A 25,146-nucleotide genomic window follows, 5' to 3' on the forward strand; every position below is an offset into this window, starting at 1 on the left:
AGTGGGCGTGGCGCTACCCTCACCCCCAAAACCTTGGACATGACCTTGAAAAAGGTGGTCCAGTACTCAACAAGGACAGGACCAAAACATGTGGATGTGGTTGATCGGGCCTCCCTAGCACCGTTCACATTTCTCTTCCATCTCCGGGAAGAACCCACTCATCCGTGTTCTGGTCAAGTGTTCCCTGTGCACCACCTTTAGCTGCGTTAGGCTCAGCCCTGCGCATGAGGAGATGGAGTTCATCTTATGCAGTGCTTTGATGCAGAGTCCTCCCCCATCTCCATGCCCAGGGATGAAGAATGGGAGTGATCTGAACAGGAAGAGGAATCTTGGCAGTACGTTCATCTTAATTGCCTGTACTCTTCCCACCAAGGAGAACAGGAATGAGTCCCGCCTCCGCAGGTCTCTCTTTACCTCTTCTACAAGACTTGATAGGTTCCACTTAGGGATTTGTGTCCAGTGTGGACTATCTGGATCCCCAAGGATCGAACTTTGGTTTGGGCCAACTTGAACGGTAGCTTCCCCAGCTCTGATTTCACCCCCCGGCGCGGGTTCATGAGGAAGATTTAGATCTTGCTCAGGTTGAATCTGTAAACTGAGAATGCTCTGAACTCCCTTAGGAGAGGAGTTCCATTATTCCTCCTATGCTGGCCAGGGCATTTGAGACATAGAGGATCATAGGCAGATCATCTACATTGAGTGAGACTCTGCTCCCTGTTTCCCCTCTGGATGCCTCTCCACCCCTTTGCTGATCTGGGAGCGATAACAAGTGGCTCAACTGTGAGGGAAAATAGCAGCGGGGATAAAGAGCATCCCTGCCTCGTGCCTCCATGCAGCTGGAAGTAGCCAAACCTGGGAGCTCAGTTTCTGCCCACAAATCCCGAAAGACGTGCTGTAAGGTAATTTGGACATTCTGAATTCTCCCTCTTGTGTACTTCCCCCTCCCCGGCTCACTGTTTTGCTCCACCTCCTGCCAGGCACTCGCTCCCTTTCGGGAGCTGTCCTGCGGCCCCCCACACTTTTTATTCCCATGCACTAGCATTCTCGCCAGCAGCTCTTTTTGCTCTTGGACCATGTTGCCTTACCCAACCCTCCCTTCTCACTTCAATGTACTTCATTTTGATTGGAAACTGGAGTTTCGTAATCATTGCCTGTGGTGGTTTCCCTGATTTGGGCCTTTGCCAGAGCGACTTGTGGACCTGGTCTACCTCTGGGGTTTGGCAAAGCATTTCCCTCCGACCAGCTTCCCGAGCATCTTTGAATCGTACTTGGATGGATTTCTGCCCTCTGTCCTCCGGTAGCCCGACAATTCTCAGGTATTGATGTTGGGACCTGTTCTCCTGATCTTCCAGCTTCCCCTTGAGCACTTTCTGTCCTGTTACCAACCTTGCCACCTCAGCCTCGAGTGAAGTAATCCACTCGCTATGGCTGCTTTCTCCAGGTTCCAGACTGTCGCTTCCCGGGCCTCCAGTCTCCTGTCTGTGCTATCAACGCCTTTTTAATGGGGGCCAGAGCAATTTCCATGGCTAACCTCACCGACATGAGGTCCTCTTTTATAGAGTCTTTGTGTTTCTGGAGCTCTATTGAAAGGAGCTCAATCAACTCCTCCATCGATGAGTAGGCCGGTGTTTGCGTTGGCGACCCTGCACGGTCTGCCACACCGCTCTGCTTCGCTCTGCATGAACCCTCGCTCTGAGGTCTGGGTTCTCCTTGTTGGAAGGACGTCTGCGAGAACACAACTATGGGAGGTCCCACCTCTACTGCACACTGCCCAGGAGTTTGGTGAGGGCTCCCTCGGAGAATCTAGGTTCAGGTTTCCTGGCAGTCACCCCCCCCCCCCCCCCCCCCCCCACCCCCGACTGGATCTGGAACAAGTACTACAGTGTGCTGGGGAGGTGTTTACATGGAGCTCCCCACTGATTGCAGAGATTAAGTTGCCCCGGGTTGAGTGAATTAGTGGGAGGCCACCTCGAGCATGGCATGATTCATGTGGAAAAAATTGCTAAGGAGGTTCAATATTCCGTGAAATTTGCTGCCACTGATGCAATTTCCACTAGTTTTTGCACCGGAACCGACTCTTTGCCAAATTTTGTTAAGATTCCACCCAATACGTAGAAATGAACCATTTTCTGCACCAAAATAAGAAATGTCCTGAGCAGTGGATTTCTTCTATGTGCACAGTGGGTACCACTGTTGCTTCACAGCACCAGGGTCCCAGGTTTGATTCCCAGAATGGGTCACTGTCTGTGCGGAGTCTGCACTTTCTCCCCATGTCTGCGTGGGTTTCACCCGGGTGCTGCGGTTTCCTCCCAAAATATGTGCTGTTAGGTGAATTGGACATTCTGAATTCTCCTGTGTAACCACAGGCATCGGAATGTGGCTACTGGGGGCTTTTCACAGTAACTTCATTGCAGTGTTAATGTAAGCCTACTTGTGACAATAAAGATTATTATTATAAATTACAAAACATTTTTTAAGTACAGATTCATGATTTAGTTACATATGGCGCACAGAGGAAATCGTCATCCTCAAACTTTATAGAATATCAAAGGTATTCTAAAAATATTGTACACTCATTATGGATTTGTGGATCTCTATACTCTCCTTTGTACCAGATATTCAGTTGAGAAATAAAACAAAAAAGGAAGGGATACTTATTTTTGAAGCTAGTAGCTACTTGGTGATTTTGGAGTTAAGCAACTTGTGTTCTCATTACTGATTACAAAATCACTCACACTCCTTTATGTGATTGCTTCATGACACATTAGGAAATGCAAAATTATTTTGTATCTTTTCCTTCGCCTAAATGCCGTTTCATTATTATTATTTTTCCTGCCCATCTGTTTTATCAGAGTTTAAACCAAAACAAAAGGATACCGGACAAGTCTGGTTGGTTCTGGACATTGCTAAAATCTGACCAAGAGGGTTGGCTTTTAAAAAAATACATAGATGTTTTTTTTTCAGTGCATTTTAATCTGAGGTGAGTCCCTCTGAAAGAACCATGGCTCGAGATCATTGTTTGCTGCTGCTGCTTTGCTGTACTTTAGCTAGCTTTTTTCAGGGCATTTCTGCTGTGGATCATGTCCCTGTGCTGATGTGGTCGACCTTCAGGTAAGCCTGAGACCAACATTGTAGGAAAACAAAGTCAGAAAGGTTACTGAATTGTAAGTTAATTCTTTTCCAGCAACCTACCATGGATGAGCATTCTGCTGTAAAATGAAGTCAGAGGACGTGAGCTTTTAAGTTAAATCGAAGTAAATTCCTTTGTGTGAGTAGATTCCAAGTGATGCCAGGAAAGAAATTCCAAGTATGCTATTATGAAGATTGTGTAAATATGGGCTAATTTCCTTTGGGGAAAGTGCAAGTATTAACATAAAAATGTTTCTGTTAAAAAAATAGTTGTACCTCCACATGCATGTCCAGCATTTTGGCAGTTTTTATTTTCTACATCACAATTAACCTAAATATATCAATGAGAAGGTTAAAAAGGTAGTAAGTTACAATGTAATTGTCAGTGTTTGAAGTGTAAATGGATACTTATTGCAGGTGCTTGAAATTTCTAACAATTCTGTATTAATCTTGAGATTGTGAAAACTAAAACAGGCTAGATCCAATTTTGCAACTTTTAAAATTGAATACTGTTTAGCGTTTCGTTCTCTGAGTCCTTCAGTCAATAGGCGCACTGCCAATTGTGGTGGTTATGTCTTTGTAACATACTGGGGTGCGTAGTGAGTGCGTCAACATGTATCAATGCCAACCGAAGGGTGTTTGACCAGAAATCTATTTAATGGGTGCTTAGCAATTTAGTACAAGCTTTTAAAACAGTTGAAAAATTCTCATTCTGCAAGATGGCACAGTTCATACCCGCTTACCCAATCATCACTGTTGTGCAATCCCGTAGTGCCGCAGTGGTAAGGTGATGTGGAATTGTTGCCGTGAACGCGGTGCGAGGGGAGGTGGGGGGTGCTGTGTGGTGCCCGTGTGCAGGACTGATGGTGCAAGTGGCAGTGTTCAGCGAATCCCACCCCCACAGTGCGTGAACCGTGCGGCCACCAACGCATCGCGTGCCCGCTGTCGTCACGCTGCCACCTGGACGTAACGAGTAGCCGGGCAGTGTCTGCGTCACCAGGTCATCTCCCCTCTGCATGGCAATGTTGTGCAGCGCACAGCAGACCACAACCATGCGACCGACCCTGTCGGATTGGTACTGCAGGGCCCCTCCTGATCGGTCCAGGCATCTGAAGCGCATCTTCAGCAGCCCGAAGCACCGCTCCACCACACCCCTGGTTGCTGCATGTGCCTCGTTGTGTAGGCTCTCCGCGTTGGTGTGAGGCCTCCGTATTGGCGTCAGCAGCCATGACCTCAATGGATAGACATTGTCACCCAGCAACCAGCCCCTCAGCCGGGGGGGGGGGGCATCCATCGAACATTGCGGGGATGAACGACTGTGCCAGAATGTAGATGTCATGCACACTGCCGGGGTACTTTGCACACACGTGCATGATCTTCATGTGGGAGGTCGCACACCACCTGAATGTTCATGGAGTATGCGCCCTTTCTGTTCATGAACACTTCCCTGCTGTCTGCAGGCGGGCGCATGGGGACGTGCACACCATCGATGACACCCTGGACCATCAGTATCCCGGCCACCTTGGCGAATCCACGTGCCCGTGCTTCCTGCTGTGCTCGGTCCTCGGGGAATTGAATGTACCTGTCCGCGATGGCGTGCGTACAAGGCGTCGGTGACGGCCCTGATGCACCTGTGGACCAATGCCTGTGATATCCCGGATAGGTCCCCGCTCGGCGCCTGGAAGGAACCGGTCGCATAAACGTTTAGGGCCACCGTCACCTTGACGGAGACTGGTATCGCGTGTCCTCCTCCCATTCCACGTGGTGCGAGATGTGCCACGAGCTGGCATATATGTGCGACCGTCTCCCTGCTGAACCGTAGTCTCCTCCTGCATGTGATGTCCGTTAGGGCCTCAAACGACATTCTGTCACGGTACACCCTCGGCCTTGCTGGACGCCTGTGGCGCCCTGGCACCACCATCAGTGGATCCTCCTGCTCCACCTCCTCCTCCTCCTGCTCCCCCCCAAGCACTTCCTCTGCATTCCTCGCCGTCTGGCGGTCAGTGTTCCCCTCGGCATCCCCCTGCACATTCGGGTCCTGAGCGCCTGCGGCCTGCGCTCTGCGGCCATCCCCTCTGCTGCACCGGCAACCGCTGCATCTGCAGCCACTGTGGGCCGCCCGACTCTACGTTGCCGGATGGCAAACTCCAGAGCTGCGGCTCCAACCACGGCAGTAAACATCGCTGTCTGGTTGGCATACATGGTGACCTGCAGGAGGGTGGCGGGGGGCAGAGAAACGACATGTTACACCAAGGTTCTTCCACACCTCGCCAGCCGGGTTGCATGGGATACCTGTGTGTCCCGGTGGCCTGGTTGCGCTGCAGACACTCAGCCAGCCTAACACCTGGTCACTGTCTGCGCCCAACGGTCAGTTCGCACCGTACTGCTCACCAGTGTGCCACTCGCCTGTGCCCATCAGCCACACGCAACCTGCGGCCGTGTCCTCGTCACCGTCCTGCCATATCAGGGCGGCTGACATGTGGCATCCGCGATTGGCAATACCATCCACACTCTCCCTCACCCCCCTCCCACCTGCACACTCTCCCACACCCCCCTCCCACCTGCACACTCTCCCACATGCACCCCCCCTCCCACCTGAACATTCTCCCCCCCACCTGCACACTCTCCCACACCCCCCCCACCTGCACACTCTCCCAACCCCCCCTCCCACCTGCACACTCTCCCCCCCTCCCACCTGCACACTCTCCCGCACCCCCCCTTCGGCCGCAGCCTTCTCGGGTAAGCCGACCCGGTCTCCAGGTGCTGTGGAACAGTCCGCTCACCTCCTCCCTGCTGACGACTTTAAAAAGCAGGTGTGAACGGCGACGGCCTGAACTGGAGTCACGCCGTCGGGACTTCGGCCCTGAGAATAGCAGGGGTGCTGGAGAATCGCCATTTTGGGTGTCTCGGGCGATTCTCCGGCCTGCACAGCGCGGAACTCGACGGGGCCGTTCCCGCCGCTTGGGAGAATCGCGGGAGGGCGTCGGACCGGCGTCGCAGGAAAATTTGGCAGCCCAGGCGATTCTCCCAACCGGTGGGGCGTGGAGAATCGCGCCCCTTTTATTTGGAGGACGTGAGTGGTGGAGTTGAAGGAGATGTTGTTCAGAGTAAGAACAAGCTCAGGCAGACAGAGGAAGGTGGTGGTGGTTGGAGGCTGGTTGGACCTGGGTTCAAGTAAAAAGTGGAGAGACCTCAGAACGTCCTAATGGGCGAAGCGGTGTACAGAGGTGGTGGTGGGGGGGGGGGGGGGGGGGGGGGGAGAAAGTGTAGGACCAGGAAATTGGAAACTGTTAAAGTTCTGGAGGACATGGGAAGAATTATAGATGTAGGTGGGAAGAGACTAGACAAGAGGAGATAAAGTAGAGTCAGGATTTGAAGAAATCAGTTCAGTGGGGCAGGAACAGGCTGAAACGATGGGTGTATCAGTGCAGTCCTTTGCCTGGAAGTGGGCTGCTCAGGGTTGGGGCATTGTAAGTTTAGAGGATGTGGAGGAAAGATCTCCAGTGAAGTCAAGGTCAGTGACTGTCCTGGATACAGTGGTTTTATTTTCCGTGCTGGGGCCATGATCCAGTGGAGGAAGGAGGAAGTGGCGAGAGAGTTGTCATTCAGTTTCTGCGAGGTAGAGGTTAGTCTCAGCAGCTTTGATAAAGATGTTAGACCTGGTGGAACAGAGTGCAGCCAGGTCAGAGGAAGACATTAGAATGAGTGAAGGGAGCAAAAAGATTGAGATTCCAGGTGGAAACATTTAAAAATGTCTCTGTGCTGTGGCCGAAAGAGGTGGGCGCGGAGGAGAAGGTGGCGGAACAGAAGCTTAAACTTCATTCAGATGGGGGCATACTGGAATGAAGCTGAGATCTTTTCTAAGGTTAGAGAGGGAAAGGTCGCAATGAATATAAACCTCTTTTGTTCTTTTTCCCAGCTTCCCCCATTTCACTTGCATCTCTAACTTTTCCCAGGTTTGATGAAAGGTCATTAACCTGAAATGTTAATTTTGATTCTCTCCCCACATGTGCTGGCAAACCCGATGGTATTTTCAGTACTGTCTGTTTTATTCTAAGTTAGGGATAGGCTTCACAGGAAGCACAATACTGTCCAAAATAACCAATCTCATGAATGCAATCTTGTAGACCATTATAGAATGCTAATTATCTTTAATCAACCATTGTGGCCCACTCATAGAATTTACAGTGCAGAAGGAGGCCATTCGGCCCATCGAGTCTGCACCGGCTCTTGGAAAGAGCACCCTACCCAAGGTCAACACCTCCACCCTATCCCCATACCCAGTAACCCCACCCAACACTAAGGGCAATTTATCATGGCCAATCCACCTAACCTGCACACCTTTGGACTGTGGGAGGAAACCGGAGCACCCGGAGGAAACCCACACAGACACGGGGAGGTTGTGCAGACTCCGCACAGACAGTGACCCAAGCCGGAATCGAACCTGGGACCCTGGAGCTGTGAAGCAATTGTGCTATCCACAATGCTACCATGCTGCCCCTAGTGCAAACTATAGTAGAAGGGTCTGACACACACAGGGTTAACATGGGACTGAGTACTGTACTGCCTACAGGTAAGAAAGCACATGACCTAAACCTAAGGTCAGTGTGGTGTTGGCCAGAGATGTGTTAAGACATAGGATGGAGATGGCTCCATAGCTGTACCCTTTACTGCATATTTGTATGTAGTTACAAGTTGTTAATAAAGGCTTGCTGTTAACATAGAGAAGACTACTTGAACAGATGTGTTCTGAAACCAATACCATCCCAACACAAACAGGAATACGTACGTTTTTTAATGCTCAAGTCGTGTTTGAGTTGTAAACATGTCTGGACCAGTTGAAGGAAGTTTCTTTCCTGTTCAGTTCAGTTGTTCCAGTGCAGTGACTGGTAACAGATCGTAATGTGTATAGTAACTGCTTTTACTGCCTTAAAACCTGCACAAGAATCAATGCATGAAGGTCAAAACAAAGATTACATAACTTTCATCAGCACAGCCATGATGACGCAAAGATATACCTCGAGTATCTACGGTGGTGCGGCATATAGTGTCAGAGGAATGGATTTGTCTGAATAACTTGTGGAGGCGATTGATCCCTCCTTCACCTCTTGCGTGGTCCCTGACTGCCTTTCCCTTGTTACTTTGTTCATGAAATATTTCTGCCTCAGTTTCTCCTCGTTCTCAAGACTCTTCCTTTCGAATCCTTTCTGATGTACACCTGTTACTATTTTTACATTTTTTTTTAAGAGTGCCCAATTCATTTTTTCTAATCAAGGGGCAATTTAGCGTGGCCAATCCACCTCACCTGCACATCTTTTGGGTTGTGAGGGCGAAACCCACACAAACACAGGGAGAATGTGCAAACTCCACACAGACAGTGAACCTGGGACCTCGGCACCATGAGGCAGCAGAGCTAACCACTGTGCCACCGTGCTGCCCCTGTTATTATTTGTAAAAGCTTAATCTTAAGTTTCCATTGTTTATACCTCAAATTAAAACAGGAGGATACACCCTCAAAACATACAATTGTTATCCGTACCATCAACCAAATAATTAAAGAGATGCTGGAACAGAGGTTCCTTGGATCTGAAAGTGGAAGGGCGGGATTTTCCGTCGGCGGGATCCTCTGCTTCGCACACTCACACCCGTGGATTTCCTGACGGTGTGGGGGTGACCACAATGGGAAATCCCATTGGCCAGCTGCCAGGACAGAGGATCCCACTGCCGGCAGGGGAGCACCACACCAGGATGTGACAGGACAGAGAATCCGGCCCGAAGTTTGTGATGCACTCCTGATTAAGTTACGATGACAGAATGGCAGTAATTGAATTGTGTCTGTTCTGTTCTGCGTGTTGCTGCAGGAGGTATTGGTGTTGAAAAACTAATGAAATTAATTTGCAAATGCTGTTTGATTTTTAGAGTGGGGGAAAAATGGATTTAAGTGATCACATTTTTCCCACCCCTTATCCTTATCATCTTCTTAGCCAGTCTCTCAACAGTCGAGGATGACTTGTTTCCACACGAGAAATGAGTTCTCGGGTGACCGAGGAGTCAAATGCGTGACCTACAGTCTCTGTTACAAGTGGGGCAGAGGGTGGTTTGGGGGTGGGTGGGTGAGGTGGCACTTTCTTTTCGACGCCGATGTTTAGCTGCAGCTTGTTCTGAGATGAAACTCGAGGTTTTCAGCTCTTCCCCGGATGCTTTTCCTCCACTTCGGGCCGTCTAGGGACAGGGATTCACAGTGCCAGGGTCCCAGGTTCATTTCCCCGCTGGGTCACTGTCTGTGTGGAGTCTGCACATTCTCCCTGTGTCTGCGTGGCTTTCCTCCGGGTGCTCCGGTTTCCTCCTCCAATGACATGCAGGTTAGGTGGATTGCTCATGCTAAATTGCCCTTAGTGTCCAAATAGGTTAGGAGGGGTTATTGGGTTCTGGGGATAGGGTTGAAGTGAGGGCTTAAAGTGGGTCGGTGCAGACTCAATGGGCCGAATGGCCTCCTTCTGCACTGTGTGTTCTACATGTAACTTTATATGTGTCGGTGGGGATGTTGCACTTTTTCAAGAAAGCTTTGAGGGCGTCCTTGAAGAGTATCCTCTGTCCTCCTGGGGCTCGCTTGCTGTGTCAAAACTGTGAGTAGAGTGCCTGTTTCGGCAGTCAGGATGTTGTGGTCTGCCGAGTGGAGCTGATCAAACGTGGTCAATGCTTCGATGCTGGAGATGTTGGCCTGAGCAAGAACACTGATATTGGTGTGCTTATGCTGCTAATAGATATGCAGCATCTTTCAGAGACAGTGCTGGTGGTACATCTCCAGGATTTTGAGGTGCCCCCTGTACACAGTCCACATATCTCTGAGCTATATAGGAGGGTGGGCATCAATATTGCTCAGCAGACCTCGAGCTTGGTGCTGAGTCTGAGGTACTGGTCTTCAAACACTCTCTTCCTCAAGCGGCCAAAGACTGCTGGCACGCTGAAGGCGATGTTGAACCTTGTCATCGATATCTGCCCTTGTTGACAGTACGCTCCGAAGGTATGGAAAGTGGTCCCTGAGTGTGTGCTGGTGCAAGCATCATCTATATACTGTTGTTCAAAGACAGAATATGAGATGGCCTTGGATCTGAACTGCAGGCAGTGTTAAACAGATTCCAGTATGTTCTGAGGTTTAGCACCACAGCAGCTGGGAGCTGGCTTAGTGTGAGATGGAGCATTGCAGCAAGCAGGTTCGAGAAAATCCCCTGTGCAATGGCACAGCCGTGCTTGACCCCAGTCCAAATATGAATTGTGTCTGTGGAGGATCCTTCCAGATCAGGGAAATGCTTTGGCGGGGATTTATCTGCTACTGATATCTTTGAGTCATAGAGATTTACAGCACATAAAGAGATCATTAGGCCTATCGTATCTGCACCACATCAAACATCTATTCTAATCCCATTTTCCAGCACTTGGTCCATAGCCTTTGTCATAATATACACCAGTATATTATGGTGCAGACACACCCACACACACACTGATGGACATGCAGTGGAACCAATCAGCATACACAACACCGCAGCCAATCACCAGTGAGAGCACACGCACTATAAAGACAGGGACAGGAGAGTTCCTGCTCATTCTAGTAGCAGCCAGCTCGGAGCACAGAGCTCACAGCCTGCAACACAGACATTCACCATGTGCTGAGTGCATCACCTGGTTAGGACTAGGCAAGGGTCAACAGTTAAAGCTGGTATTGCATTTACCCACAGTTCAAGTATGTTAATATAGTTAACCTTATAATAAAATAGAGTTGCACCACTTCCAGTGTTGGTGACCTGTTTGTGATCCAAAACACCCAACACATCATGGTACAAGGAGTGGTTGCATACAACCACTTCTGAGACCCACCTGCAACTAATCAATATTCCGGCATCCTGAAGTATGGAGAACATCAACCCGCCGCCGCTCCACATCGCCGGCACCTCAGCGTACAGTGACAACCAGCAACGATACCCAGGCAAGATGTTCGAGATCCGGGTTCCGCAGCAGCTCCAGTGCCACGGCGATCTCCGCGAAAACTGGCGGGCATTCCGGCAAAAGTTTGAAATCTTCCTGCTGGCAGCCGAACCAGAAGACCTGGCCGATCCTGAAAAAACAGAGCTTCACCTCACCATCGCCGGTGCCAGAGCAGAAGAAATCTTTAAAAAAGTCAAGTTCTCCAAGGGGCAAAACAGGAGCGACTTCCAGGCAGTCCTAGACAAATCCGGCAAATACTGTGAGGAAAACACACTGCAACCAGCAAGGAAATGTAAGAGAAGCGCCAGTACTCACCTCGAGGTCGAAATCCCGGAGCAGAGAACGATTTTGGTCGGCGGCCATCTTTCTAAAGGGACTGCACTTGCGCAGTTGCGCATCCCTGCGCATGTGCAATCACGAAAACGGCCATCAGTAAAGGAACCGCGATCTGCACATGTACAAATGCCTCCTACGTGCTACGTCACGCGCGTCATGATGTCAGAGGCCCCGGACCACGCCCATTTAAAGGGGAAACGTCCCAAATAAAAGAAAAAATCTTTTAAAACTGTAAAACAACCTTCCTTCACCTGGAATGACAGCACAATGCCTCAAGTTGAACCAGGAAATGAAATAAACCTCCGAAGAACCCTGCAACAAGCAGTTACCTTTTCCCAAACCAAGTCCGATTCCGACTTCCCGCAGATCAGTGACATCGAGGACCCGAGGGAGCCTTTTCGAGTCGCTGTTATAACAAAAAATAGGCTGTCCCCGAATCAAAACCACCAGCCGCTGTCGGTGCACAGCATTGATCCAGACGACGAGTGGTGTGCCACCCTGGCGGTCAACCGATCCCAGATACGATTCCGCCTGGACACTGGTGCATCCGCTAATCTCCTAGTGTGGTCAGCCTTTCAGACCCTTGGGGTTAAACCAACCATTCTTCCGTTGACCTGCCAACTAGTGGACTACAATGGCAACGTCATTCCTGCTACCGGTTCATGCCAACTCGAAGTGAAGCACAACTCGCGAAAAGCCATCCTTCCCTTCGAGATCGTGGGCTCCTCGAAGGACTCTCTGCTAGGCGCACAGGCGTGCAGACTCCTAAACCTCGTTCAATGAGTACACACTCTCTCTCCAGAGGACACGTCTACCTTCCAGGATGCGGACTTCAGGGCGCAACTCAATGCCATCACCGACCAGCACCGCGACGTTTTCGAAGGCATGGGCACGCTTCCATACACTTACAAAATCCTGCTCAAACAAGAAGCCCTCCGGCCAGCTCCGAATCTGCATTGACCCAAAGGATCTGAATCGCAACATAATGAGGAAGCATTACCCTATTCCCAAGCGCGAGGAGATCACCGTGCGAGATGGCTCGGGGCAACATCTCCACCAAACTTGACGCCTCGAAAAGATTCTGGCAAGTTCAACTAGACAGGTCCAGCAGAAAGCTGTGTACCTTTAATACTGCTACAACAGGATGCCGTTTGGGATTATATCGGCATCAGAAGTATTCCACCGGATCATGGAGCAAATGATGGAGGGCATTGAGGGTATGCGCATCTATGTGGACGACATCATCATTTGGTCCATCACCCCGCAGGAGCATATCAGTCGCCTCCAGCGCGTTTTCAAACGAATACGGGACCAAGGCCTTTGCCTCAACAGAGCCAAATGTTCCCTTGGCCAGACGGAATTCAAGCTCCTAGGGGACCACCTCTCCCGGTTGGGTGTGCGGCCGGATGCGGACAAGATGGCAGCCATCACGGCCATGCAGAAGCCTGCGGATAAGAAGGCGGTCCTCCGATTTTTGGGCATGGTCAACTTCCTGGGGAAGTTCCTCCCCAACCTCGCCTCCCATACCATACCTCTCCGGAACCTGGTCAGGAAGACGACAGATTTCCAATGGCTTCCCGCACACGAACGCGAATGGGAGGAGCTTAAGACCAAGCTTACCACGGCCCCGGTATTGGCATTTTTTGATCCCACGAAGGAAACAAAAATTTCAACGGATGCCAGCCAATCCGGCATTGGGGCGGTGCTCCTGCAACGCGATGAGGCCTCACCATGGGCCCCTGTTACATATGCGTCCCGTGCCATGACCCCCACGGAACAGCGCTATGCGCAGATCGAAAAGGAGTGCCTGGGCCTGTTGACTGGGGTCGACAAATTTCATGATTACGTGTACGTCCTCCCCCAATTCACTGTCGAGACTGACCATCGCCCGCTGGTCAACATTATACAAAAAGACCTGAATGATATGACCCCTCGTCTCCAGCGCATTTTGCTTAAACTCCGGCAGTACGATTTTCAGCTCCTATACACCCCGTTCAAGGACCTGATTATAGCCGACGCTCTGTCCAGGGCAGTCAACACCCCGTGTGACCCAGAGGGTTTGTCTGCCAGATTGACGCCCATGTGGCCTTCACGGCCTCCAATCTGCCGGCCACAGATGAACCTTCAGATGATCCACTTTTGGCGCGAGACTGCGGCTGACCCCCTACTACAGCGTGTCATGCACCACATGACGGACGGGTGGCTCAAGGGCCAATGCCCGCAGTTCTACAATATCAGAGACGATCTGGCAGTAGTCGATGGTGTCCTCCTGAAGCTGGACCGCATCGTGATCCCGCACAGCATGCGCCAGCTCGTTTTGGAACAGCTACACAAGGGCCATCTTGGCGTGGAGAAGTGCCGACAGAGGGCCCGAGAGGCTGTGTGCTGGCCCGGCATCAATGAGGACATCGTCAACACAGTGCTCAACTGCCCCTCCTGTCAGCGGTTCCAGCCGGCCCAACCACATGAGACCCTACAGCCCCATGAGTTGGTCACATCCCCTTGGTCTAAGGTAGGCGTTGACCTGTTCCATGCGCTCGGCAGGGACTATGTTCTGATTGTCGATTATTTTTCTAACTACCCGGAGGTCGTACGCCTGCATGACATCACATCATCGGCGGTCATCCGTGCCTGCAAGGAGACCTTTGCTTGTCACGGCACCCCACTCACTGTGATGTCGGACAATGGACCCTGCTTCGCGAGCCAGGAATGGTCCAACTTTGCCAGCAGGTACAACTTTGTGCATGTGACATCTAGTCCTCTGCACCCCCAATCCAATGGCAAAGTGGAAAGGGGCAGCCACATCGTCAAACAGCTCCTCTGCAAGGCTGCCGATGCAGGATCCGACTTCTACCTCGCCTTGCTGGCCTATCGTTCGGCCGCACTCTCCACGGGCCTGTCGCCAGCCCAGCTGCTCATGGGTCGCACCCTCAGGACCACGGTGCCGTCCATTCACGTCCCAGACCTCAACCACGTTCCGGTCCTTCAGCGGATGCAACAATCTCATGCACAACACAAGGTGGCGCATGACGCTCGGGCGACTGATCTCCCTGCTCTGGCGCCGGATGACAATGTCCGCATCCATCTTCTGGAGGGTGGCTGGTCTGCAACTGCTGTGGTTCTTCAGCAGGTGTCTCCCCGCTCGTTCCTGGCTCGTCTGCCAGATGGTTTCATTCGCCGCCGCAACCGGCGTGCCCTTCGTCTCGTTCCACGCTCACTAAGTGATCCTCCACCGGTGCCACGCCCTCCTGTTGTCCCCAACCTGGACTATGTGGAGATTCCGAATACTCTGCATCCTCCTCACTCTGCCGTGGCCCAGCCCGTTCCTCAGCCGGTGGCTCCTGACCCACCCTGGAGGCGGTCAACCAGAATTCGTCGCCCACCTCAGAGACTTGACTTATGAGTTTTACGATGTTGGACTCTTTGATCTGTTCTGTTGTCCTGTGTCATCGTTCCAGTAGTTTGTATATAATGTTCATTTCGTTGTTGGTGTGACACCCTATTTCTCGGCACCAGGCACCTTCCTGTGTAAATAGATTAGCCTCATGTACATAGTCATGTAAATAACACGCACACACATAGTCAGGTACATTCACTACACAATATTTATTGTCACGCAGGCACATATTCTTTATATAAAAGGGGGGATGTCATAATATACACCAGTATATCATGGTGCAGACACACACACACACACACTGATGGACATGCAGTGGGACCAATCAGCATACACAACACTGCAGCCAATCACCAGTGAGAGCACACGCACTATAAAGACAGGGGACAGGAGAGTTTCTGCTCATTCTAGTAGCAGCCAATTCGGAGCACAGAGCTCACAGCCTGCAACACAGACATTCACCATGTGCTGAGTGCATCACCTGGTTAGGACTAGGCAAGGGTCAACAGTTAAAGCTGGTATTGCATTTACCCACAGTTCAAGTATGTTACTATAGTTAACCTTATAATAAAATAGAGTTGCAGAACTTCCAGTGTTGGTGACCTGTTTCTGATCCAGAATACCCAACACATCAGCCTTGAAGCTATGGGCCTTGATGCTCATCTGAATGCTTCTTAAATGTTGTGAGGGTTCCCGCCTCCACCACCCTTCAAGGCAGCGAGTTCCAGATTCCCATCACCCTCTGGATGAAAAAGTATTTTCGTTGGCGTCGTCAGGTCCAGTCCCTCAAGAGCAAAAGCACAAAACACTGACAAGTGCCAGAAAATCTGGAGAAAACAATCTGGCTGTTCCACCGATTTTCAGTCAGGACCTGACACTTTGCTATTTTGGGGGAAAATTCCTCCCTAAGTTGCTATACGTTACTGACTACCATCTACCGCTGTGATTAGTAAATGGTTTTGTACAGTTTTTTTTACATTGCTTTGAGTGGTTTCAAACCAGGTTAGTCACAGGTGGACGATTGGGCATTCTGCTAAGAGTATTTATTTCAGCCCTATTAATAAAACTGCACAGCTTTCTTAAAGACATCAAGGAGCAGTTTGCAATGAAAAGAAACATCAAGTAAATGATTACATTCTGTTACAACATTTGATTGCACTGGTTCAAGAACTATTTCACTTTTTATGATTATGCAAACGACTTCTATTAGCAACTTGAACTGTGACCTCACCACTGCAACTTCAAGCAACGTTTTTGAAAACAGAAAATCTACCCCCCTGTTCGGCCTCAACATTCACTATTGTTATCCTGGGATGATATGAACAACATGGATGAACAGCTTTCAATCATTGCCATACTTCCCAAAGCATGAAACTGCCAACTCCTTTTGTGTTGAACCTTTAATTGAAAGGTCCATTTTTCAGTTTGACAATTGAAAACAAACTAGAAGTGAATACACGGTAGATCCTTTACAGGGCCAGTTCTGAATAAGTTAACACTTCATGCTTAAACACCTGCCTCATCTCCTTTTACAGATATTTGGCATACCTAACCTAAATACTCAAAACCACTCCTGCCTGTTCTCAGAAATAGAAACATCCAAAGGAACAAAGTGTGGAACAGGATAATCATTTGCCTCCTCCATAGAAAAGTATGTCTACACAGGAATAGACTCTTAAACTAACCAGATTTTAAAATGCATTCAAACATTTCCAAATGACAAGGTAAATTGAATGCATTAACTACAAAAATTAATACCTTTGGTTGCTAACAACACCTTACATTTATAAAGCAGTTTAATGCTGCTTCATCAAAAAAGTGGACACGGAGCCAGAGGAGGGGATGTTAAGAGACATAATCAACAGGTCAAGGGGTGAGTTTTAAAGAGTGCATTTGATGCAAAGACATAGCACAGAAACAGGCAATGCCATCTCCACTGGTTCATGCTGATGTTTATGTTCCACATTGACCTTCATCATCTCACCTTCCCAGCATATCCTTCTATTCCTTTCTCCTTTATCTGTTCATTTAGTTTTGCCTGAAATGCTTCTATCTTCTTCTACTCAATGTCTTTTTATAGGGTTCTCTATTAAAAGCTCATGAAACACCACCAAATACATTTTAAGTTAACGTTATCGTGCAACTGATAATTCCTACATTACAACAGTGATGACACTTCAAAAGTAATTTATTGGCTGTGAAGTGCTTTGAGACATCCTGGAAAAGGACACTTTTATTTAAATTGTTTCTGTCCGTGTGGAGTTTGCACATTCTCCCCCTGTTTGCATAGGTCTGTCCCCTACAACCCAAAGATGTGCAGGCTAGTTGGATTGGCCACTCTAAATTGCCCCTTAATTGGAAGAAAAAATAATTGGGTACTTGAAATTTAAAAAAAATTAAATTGTTTCTTTCTTTTTATAAAACATGTCTGCAGCTACTTGAAGCCAGCCTGACTGCTTATGCATTTGCATTATCGCCTTGAAGCTGTATTTCTCTGCTCTGTCGAATTGTTAGGAATATAATTTGCTTTGCAGGTGCTCTTTCTGCAAGATATTAGCTTTTGGCCTCCAGAATTTACTCGGCATTTTCAGAAAGCCTAGGATACCATCAGCCAAACCCACAACCTCTGCAACTTAAAAGGACAAGGGCATCAAATGAATCAGTTCACACCTCCAAGCTTCCCTTCAAGTCACACGCCATCTTGACTTGGGCAAACATCACCATCTCTTCATCGTTATTAGTTAAAGCCCTGGGCCTTCCCAGTTAACAGCATTGTGGGAACAGCTTCATTAAACTGACAGTGGCAGTTTAAGAATTTGGTTCACCACCACTTTCTCAGCTAGGAATAAGAGGCAATAAATGCTGAACTTTCTGGTGCCAGCCAAATCCCAGGGATGAATAAAGAAATCACTTTTTATGAACTTTTATATTAATCTTTGTTCAATAAGTACATCAAGTGTCATGGAGCAATGGCAGGTTAGTGGCAGGGCAGCACGGTAGCACAAGTGGATAGCACTGTGGCTTCACAGCGCCAGGGTCCCAGGTTCAATTCCCCGCTGGGTCACTGTCCGTGCGGAGACTGCACGTTCTCCCCGTGTCTGCGTGGGTTTCCTCCGGGTGCTCCGGTTTCCTTCCACAGTTCAAAGATGTGCAGGTCAGGTGGATTGGCCATGATAAATTGCCCTTAGTGTCCAAAATTGCCCTTAGTGTTGGGCGGGGTTACTGGGTTATCGGGATAGGGTGGAGGTGTGGACCATGGGCCGAATGGCCTCCTTCTGCACTGTAAATTCTATGATTCTAGTGAACTGGAGGTTAAAATCAAAAAGTCAATGTTGTTGACTCTTAAATGCCCTCTGAAATAGCCTAATAAATCACTCAGTTATATAAAACCTCTGCATAGTCAATACCAAAAGAAATGAAACCAGAGGGACAAATGGCATCAACCCAAGCAAAAGAAACAACAACAGCAAACCCAGCCCTGTATGCCCTGCAAGGTCCTCTCGACTAATGTCTGAGGGTTTGTGCCAAAACTGGGTATGATTCATGCTCACTGAATCATACCTTACAGGTCCCAGACGCCACCATCGCCATCCCTGGCTATGACCTATCCCACCGGCAGACCATGGTGACACCATGGTATATAGTCGGGAGGGAGTTGCCTTGGGAGTCCTCAACATCAAATCTTGACCCCCATGAAGTCCCATGGCATCAGGTCAAACATGGATAAGCAAACCTCCTGCAGATTACCACATCAGTACTCCTCCATGTTGAACACCACTTGGAGGAAGCACTGAGGATGGCAAGGGTGCAGAATGTACTCTGGGTGAGGGACTTCAATGTCCATCACCAAGAGTGGCTCAGTAGCAGCACTACAGAGCGAGCTGGCCGAGTTCTAAAGGACCTAGTTCTTAAACTAAGTCTGCAACAGGTGGTGAGGGAACCAACAAAAGACCTCATCCTCACTAACTTTCCTGCTGAAGATGCATCTGATCATGACAGTAGCATTGGAGTGACTACTACACAGGCACAGGCCTTCTGGAGATGAAGACCTGTATTCACATTTAGGATACCCTCCACCATGTTGCGTGGCACTACCAATATGTTATATGGGATAGACTTCAAACAGGTAAAAATGAGGTGTCAACCTGGAGAAGCTACAACATAGGAGTATTTGCATGCCAAACAGCATATGCTGCAAGTAATAGAGCAAAGTGATTCCAGAATAATGGATCAGGTCTAAGCTCTCCAGTTCTGCCACATCTAGCTCTGAGTGGTGGTGGACAATTAAGCAATTCGCTGGAGTAGGAGGCTCCACAAATATCCCCATCCTCAATGATGGAGGAGCCTAGCTCATCTGTGCATAAGATAAGGCTGAAGCATTCACAAAAACCTTCAGCAAGTAGTGCCGAGGGAATTATCCATCCGATGTCTACCTTGATTATCAGTAAAGTGACATTCACACCATACAAGTACCAGACAATGACAATCTCCAACAAGAGAGAATCTAACTTTTGTCCCTTAACATTCAATAGCATTACACGCACTATCAACATCCTGGGGTTACTATTGACCAGAAACTGAACTGGACCAGCCATATAAATACTATGGTTACAACATGCAGGTCAAAGGCTAGGAATCCTGCGGCGAGTAACTCTCCTGCTGACTCCACAAAGCCTGTGCACCATCTACAAGGCACAAGTCAGGAGTGTGATGGAACACACTCCACTTGCCTGGATGAGCGCAGTTCCAACAACACTCGAAGACCTCAACACTATCCAGGGCAAAGCAACCTTTTTGATTGGCACCCCTTCCACAAACATTCACTCTCTCCATCCACTGACAAACAGTGACGGCCGTGTGTACCATCTACAAGATGCACTGCAGGAACTCACTAAGGCTCCTCAGGCAGCACCTTCCAAACCCACAACCATTACCATCCAGAAGGGCAAGTGCAGCAGATACATGGAAACCCCACCACCTGGAAGTTCTCCTCCAAGCCACCACCATCCTGACTTGGAAATATAACACCATTCCGCCACTCTTTCTGGGTTAAAATCCTGGAACTCCCTCACGAACAGCGCTGTGGGAGTAAAGGGCTCAAGAAGTCAACTCACCACCATCTTCGCAAGGGCAATTCGTAATGGGCAATAAATGGTCCAGCCAGCAGTGTCCTCATCCCATAAATGAATTTTTAGAAATGATCTAATTGACTAGTGGAGCATGCTCAAGGAATTGAATGGTCTACTTCTGTTCTAACCTCTCTAAATGCTTACTAATGGAAACTCTGGGGTGCCATTGAACTACATAGGTGCATGATTCAAGTGCCTGAAGATTATAATAATCATAGAATTGCTTCAATTTCATTGCTGTGAATATGTGAAGCAATCTCCGCTGCTGTGTAAATGATATCAAAAACAGTCACCCCGGAAGTTGCTATGGAGATGTAACCGGAGAGTTATGCCTGCAATTATGCTCCTTCACATGCACCCATTTTATCAATGTTTACTTATACCTTAATTCCTGCCAATCAGAATGTAAGAATGTGCACAAACAATTCAGTGTGTATAATTAGGGACGGGATTCTCCGATCACCGCGCCAAAATCGTGTTCGGCGATTGGCCGGAGAGTCCCCGTTTATGCCGGAGGCGGGGGTGGCGCCGTTTTTGTGATGCTCCACCCCCTCGGGGAGTACACGGCACAGGGATGGATGGCCTCAGAACGTCACCTGGCCCTCCCCAGATGTTCCGCCTCCGATGGGCCGTGTTCCCGATGGCGTCGCTCACGTGTGCTCACACCATTTGGGGACCTTGCGAGGTGGCTGCAGATTGAGTCCAACAGTCGGTGGGGGGGGGGGGGGGCAGCCATTCCACTGGCAGTGGGGTCTTCGTCAGGGGCTGGAGGGACTAGTAGTGGGTGGTCCTGGGGTGGCGAGGCTGGTCACAGGGGGACAGTTTTTGTCAGGCCAGGTCTGTGCACGACCAGCACCATGTTGCATGGCGCAGCCACTGTAGGCCGCCGCGAGGCGCATACGCATCCACGGACCTGGCCATTCTCTGGCCGTATCCGCAGGTAAAGCCGGGGGCTTTATGCTGCACAGCTGCTAGCCCCCCACCAGACGGAGGTTCGGTGCGGGGACAGTGCCGCATTTCTGGTCGTAAAACCAATCATGCGGACATAGCCGCAGGATCGGAGAATCCAACCCTAGGGCTTTAGGAAAGCACCAAACTCACACCAAATATTATTTTTTTAAGCGTGAAAAATTAAAGTTTCAAGCCATCTATATAATTCATGCACATTTGTCTGTGTGTTAAAATAGGGAGAAATGGGGCTCTGGTACAATTTTGGCACTGCACAATTGTTATATTGTCAGGAAGCTTTCATAGTTCAAAACTGTATTTTTCAGGGTCAGGTCAACGTTGAGTGTTCCAATATAGTCACAATTAGAAGAAAGAGTAAAAGCTCAAGAAAAATGTTCATGCAATGTTTTGATTTTATTTCACACATGCATCTGATTTTACTGTCACAATAAAAAAAATCTTTTGGTTAATAGCCAAATGAAGCATGCAAATGAGTTTGCTTTTCTGTGAGTTGAGGAGTATTCATATTTAAGTGAATTATTTGTTTTAATTGCATGAGAGTACTAACACAAACCCCCTTTGAAATGTATTGTGATTCATTTACAGCTCTTTGTGGAATATGAAAAGTGCAACATTCGAGGGTCATATCGTTAAAAACCAAGAGCTGCATTCATTCCTGAAACCAATTTTTAAGCAAGGCTCTCAAAATGTTATTTTCTTTTTTCAGAACGAGGTTAGTAACAGCGATTAGTAACAGCTATTATCCCTCCCAGTATCACCATAGTTCATGGATCAATCTTTGTGAAATGATTTCTGATCTGTCCTCCTTAATCTTTTCGTTTGTTCCTCAGCTGAGTGTCGAAGACTTCACACGTTATGGTCCTGATTACGATGGCAAAGAAATATTTTGCAATATCCAGGTAAATATAACCAAATGTCACAATACCCTGCCACACAGGGATCTGCAATTGTATAAATGAGATCTATGATTATATTCTATACATTTCATTCAAAGCTGCTAACCACGGCCATTTAGAAAATCGAACTCTCTCTTAACTCTGTTATTGTAATACACAAACAACAAGGATGGCCTTCCATGTCCAACTGCTTTGATCAGCTGCGTGAGATCTATGCAACATTTGATGAAGTGTTGGGTTTTGGCACCTTTGCCATCCTCTGGTGTCAATGTAGTTGCGTGGTCCCTTTAAGGGGCATGCTCTCGTGGTCCATGTGACCCGAATGGGGACAGAGTCCCGTAACGCATGATTGTCAGGGTGTTTCCCAGTGCTCGAGCGCCGAGAAACACCCTGCTATCTAACACCCATCCAGGTAGATCGGGGTCCTCAGCCGGGAACACATGGCTGATGCCTCACTTAGTCCCATTTTCTGCACTGAGGAGATCCGCTCGCCAGAATTACTCAGTGCAGTGAGAGTATCAGGACACCATTTTTAAATGCGACCCCTGAACTCCCCACCCACAAGCCCAAACTCACTATAAGGGGGTTCTCGGCCAACCGCAACCCCCACGCAGCACACCTGCCCTTATCCCTGCCACGCAAAAAATGCTTGGCACCCTGACAGTGCCCCTATCAGCTGGCAGTGCCACATGGGCACCTTGGCAGTGCCAGGTTGGCACCCAGGTGACACTTCCAGGATGTCAGGATGGCCGTGCCAGGGTGCCCAGGTAGAACCAGAGTGCCAGGGTGCTGCCCTGCCCAGAGGGAGTGCATCTGGAGGAGTCTGGTCCCAACCAACCCCCCCACCCCCCTCCCCCCTGGTCCCGACCCCCACCCACCTCCCCCACAAGTGCCATTCAGTCTGCCCCTGTTAGTGGAGACCAGTGCTGGACGGCGCTTGCCTGAGGTCTCAAAGTTAGATTCCACGCCCCGATTGGAACTCCAGAGTGTATATTAGAGTGAGACTACCTGTCTCACTCTAATGTGCAGACTTCCAGAAAATGACCCGCCCAGAATGGGCAGGCTTCACATTGCAACATCTCGCGAGAACACATTAGATCTCGCGAGGCACAGCGAGGGATCTCCGGGCATTTACTGATCGCGTTCCGCCACGCTGCTTTTCGGTCGCAGCACCTTCACCTTTGTTTGCCCCGGGTGGCCACTGTGTACCTCATTTAAGAGGTCTTCCCTCACTGGCGGTGGAACATTGATCCGTGAGCCCCACAGGATTATGCCATCCTCACAGGTAAGTTCATCTCGGTGGGTTAAGCAGGGTCTCAACTGTTTGGAATTTTCTTGTGCCACCTGGTCTGTATAAACTGTTTAACCATAGACAATATTGGATCCTGCTGGGTCCAGTTTCGGATGTAGCCAGCTGACACTGGCAAGGTGTCCAAGAAGTTCTGCACCAAGATCTCTTGAGGTACTGCTGGCAGCACACTTTTCAGTAGGGGGAGTCCGCTCAATGCATCCACATTGGAGGTTTGAGTGCCAGGTTGTGCTGGAAAGTATAGTCTTTGGCCAGTAGCAGAAAGGCCCAACATTGCACCCTAATGGAGGTGAATATGGGTATTGGTTTGTTCTCTCTCAGGAGGCCCAATAGTGGCTTATGGTCGGTGCTTATTACAAATCGCCACCCGTAGACAGTTGATTGAACTTTTTCACACCATAGATGACTGTTATCCATCTTTCTAAATTTGAGCATAGTTTCAGTCCGCCTCCGAGAGAGTTCTGGAGGCAAAGGCAATGGGCCGCTCAGATCCATCCTCCATCTTGTGGGACAGCACTGCCCCTATCCCGTATGGAGAAGCACCGCATGTGGGGACAAAAGTTTCCCAGGGTCGAAATAAATGAAGACGTTTGAGGGTGGCAGAGCTTGTTTTACCGAGCGGGAGGCTTTCTCTTGTGGCTCTCTCCATTGCCACTGTTGTTGTTTCCGTAGCAGCTGGTGTAATGGTGCCAATGGCGTGGGCAAATGCGGAATGACCCTGCTGTAATAGTTCACCATGACAAGGAAGGATTTCAGTTCAGGTACATCCCTGGGTGTTGGGACCTCTTGGCTAGCTTTAACCTTTTCCTTGAGAGGATGGACACCTGTTGCATCCACTCGGAAATACAATGTACGTAGCTCCTGAGGCCTGGAATGTACACTTTTCACATTTGATGCGGATTCCTACATCTTGGAATCTCTTTAACACCTCATCCAAACTTGCCATGTGCTTTGACAGAGTCATCGGACTCGAAACGTTAGCTCTTTCCTCTCCCTACAGATGCTGCCCTCTTGCTGAGATTTTCCAGCATTTTCTCTTTCGTTTGTCATGTGCTCTTTATGGTTACTTCCTGTTACTAAAACATCGTTGAGGTGGACCATCACTACTGGAATGCCCTGAAGGAGGTTTTCCATGGTGCGCTGAAAAATAGTGCAGGCTGAGGCAATGCCAAATAATCCTGGGGATCGGGGATCTATCCACCTGGGCAGCTTGATTGATAGTTAGATTATAGTCCTCACAGATTCTTATCGATGATCAAGCTTTCGGATGGGGACTATTGAGGCTGCCCACTCAGAGAATTGCGCTGGTTAAATTATGCCTCACTCTTCTAATCGCTTTAGCTCAGCTTCGACCAATTGATGCAGGACATGGGGCACTGGTCTGGCTCTAAAAAAACTTTGGTGTCGAATCTGGATTGACACAAATTTTGGCCTTCACGCCCTTGATTCAGCCAAACTCAATGTGGAACACGCCCTTGTATCTTTGCAGCATGTCTTGCAGAACGCTGTTTGAGATTTTCCAAATTTCCAGTCAATTCAGTTTGATTTTCTGTAGCCAGTTCCTTCCCACTAGACTGGGTCTATAACCATCTACCACAACCAGGGGCAGCTGGGCCTCTTGCTCTTTATAAGCCACTGGCGGTCCCAAGGATTTTCAGGGTTTCTGCCATGTAAGTGGACAGCTTGGCCATGGTGCTTCACCAATTCAGGGTCTGAGCCCCTTCACGATTGTAATCAAACGTCTGCTCCCCCACAACCATCACCGCGGCTCCTGTGTCAAAGTCAATTTTCAATTCATGTATTGAATGATTTTGATGGGAGATGTCTTGTTTACCTGGACATTAATGGCAGCACATTGGCACAATGGTTAGCACTGCTGCCTCACAGCGTCAGGGACCGGGGTTCAATTCTGGCTTTGGGTGACTGTGTGAAGTTTGTGTGCAGGATTCTCCGACCCCCGCCGGGTCGGAGAATCCCCGGGGGGGGGGGGGCGGCGTA

The 25,146-nt window shown here is 49.1% G+C and overlaps 1 protein-coding gene across 2 annotated transcripts in view; it reads left to right on the forward strand.

Annotated features, from left to right (window-relative positions):
• The first annotated feature begins 2,770 nt into the window (after positions 1 to 2,770).
• Positions 2,771 to 25,146, forward strand: part of LOC140396194 (V-type proton ATPase subunit S1-like) — a 72,348-nt gene continuing 49,972 nt past the window's right edge. The window contains exons 1-3 of one of the 2 annotated variants that reach the window (XM_072484473.1): positions 2,771 to 2,980; positions 21,529 to 21,655; positions 21,774 to 21,842. In XM_072484473.1, coding sequence (XP_072340574.1) covers positions 2,772 to 2,980; positions 21,529 to 21,655; positions 21,774 to 21,842 — 405 coding nt within the window. In that variant the 5' untranslated portion in view covers position 2,771. Of the gene's footprint in view, positions 3,112 to 21,528; positions 21,656 to 21,773; positions 21,843 to 25,146 lie in introns of both variants that reach the window. The other variant, XM_072484474.1, reaches the window with a different exon arrangement.

Source organism: Scyliorhinus torazame, chromosome 19 (assembly GCF_047496885.1).
Source record: "Scyliorhinus torazame isolate Kashiwa2021f chromosome 19, sScyTor2.1, whole genome shotgun sequence".
NCBI classification, from domain to species: domain Eukaryota; kingdom Metazoa; phylum Chordata; class Chondrichthyes; order Carcharhiniformes; family Scyliorhinidae; genus Scyliorhinus; species Scyliorhinus torazame.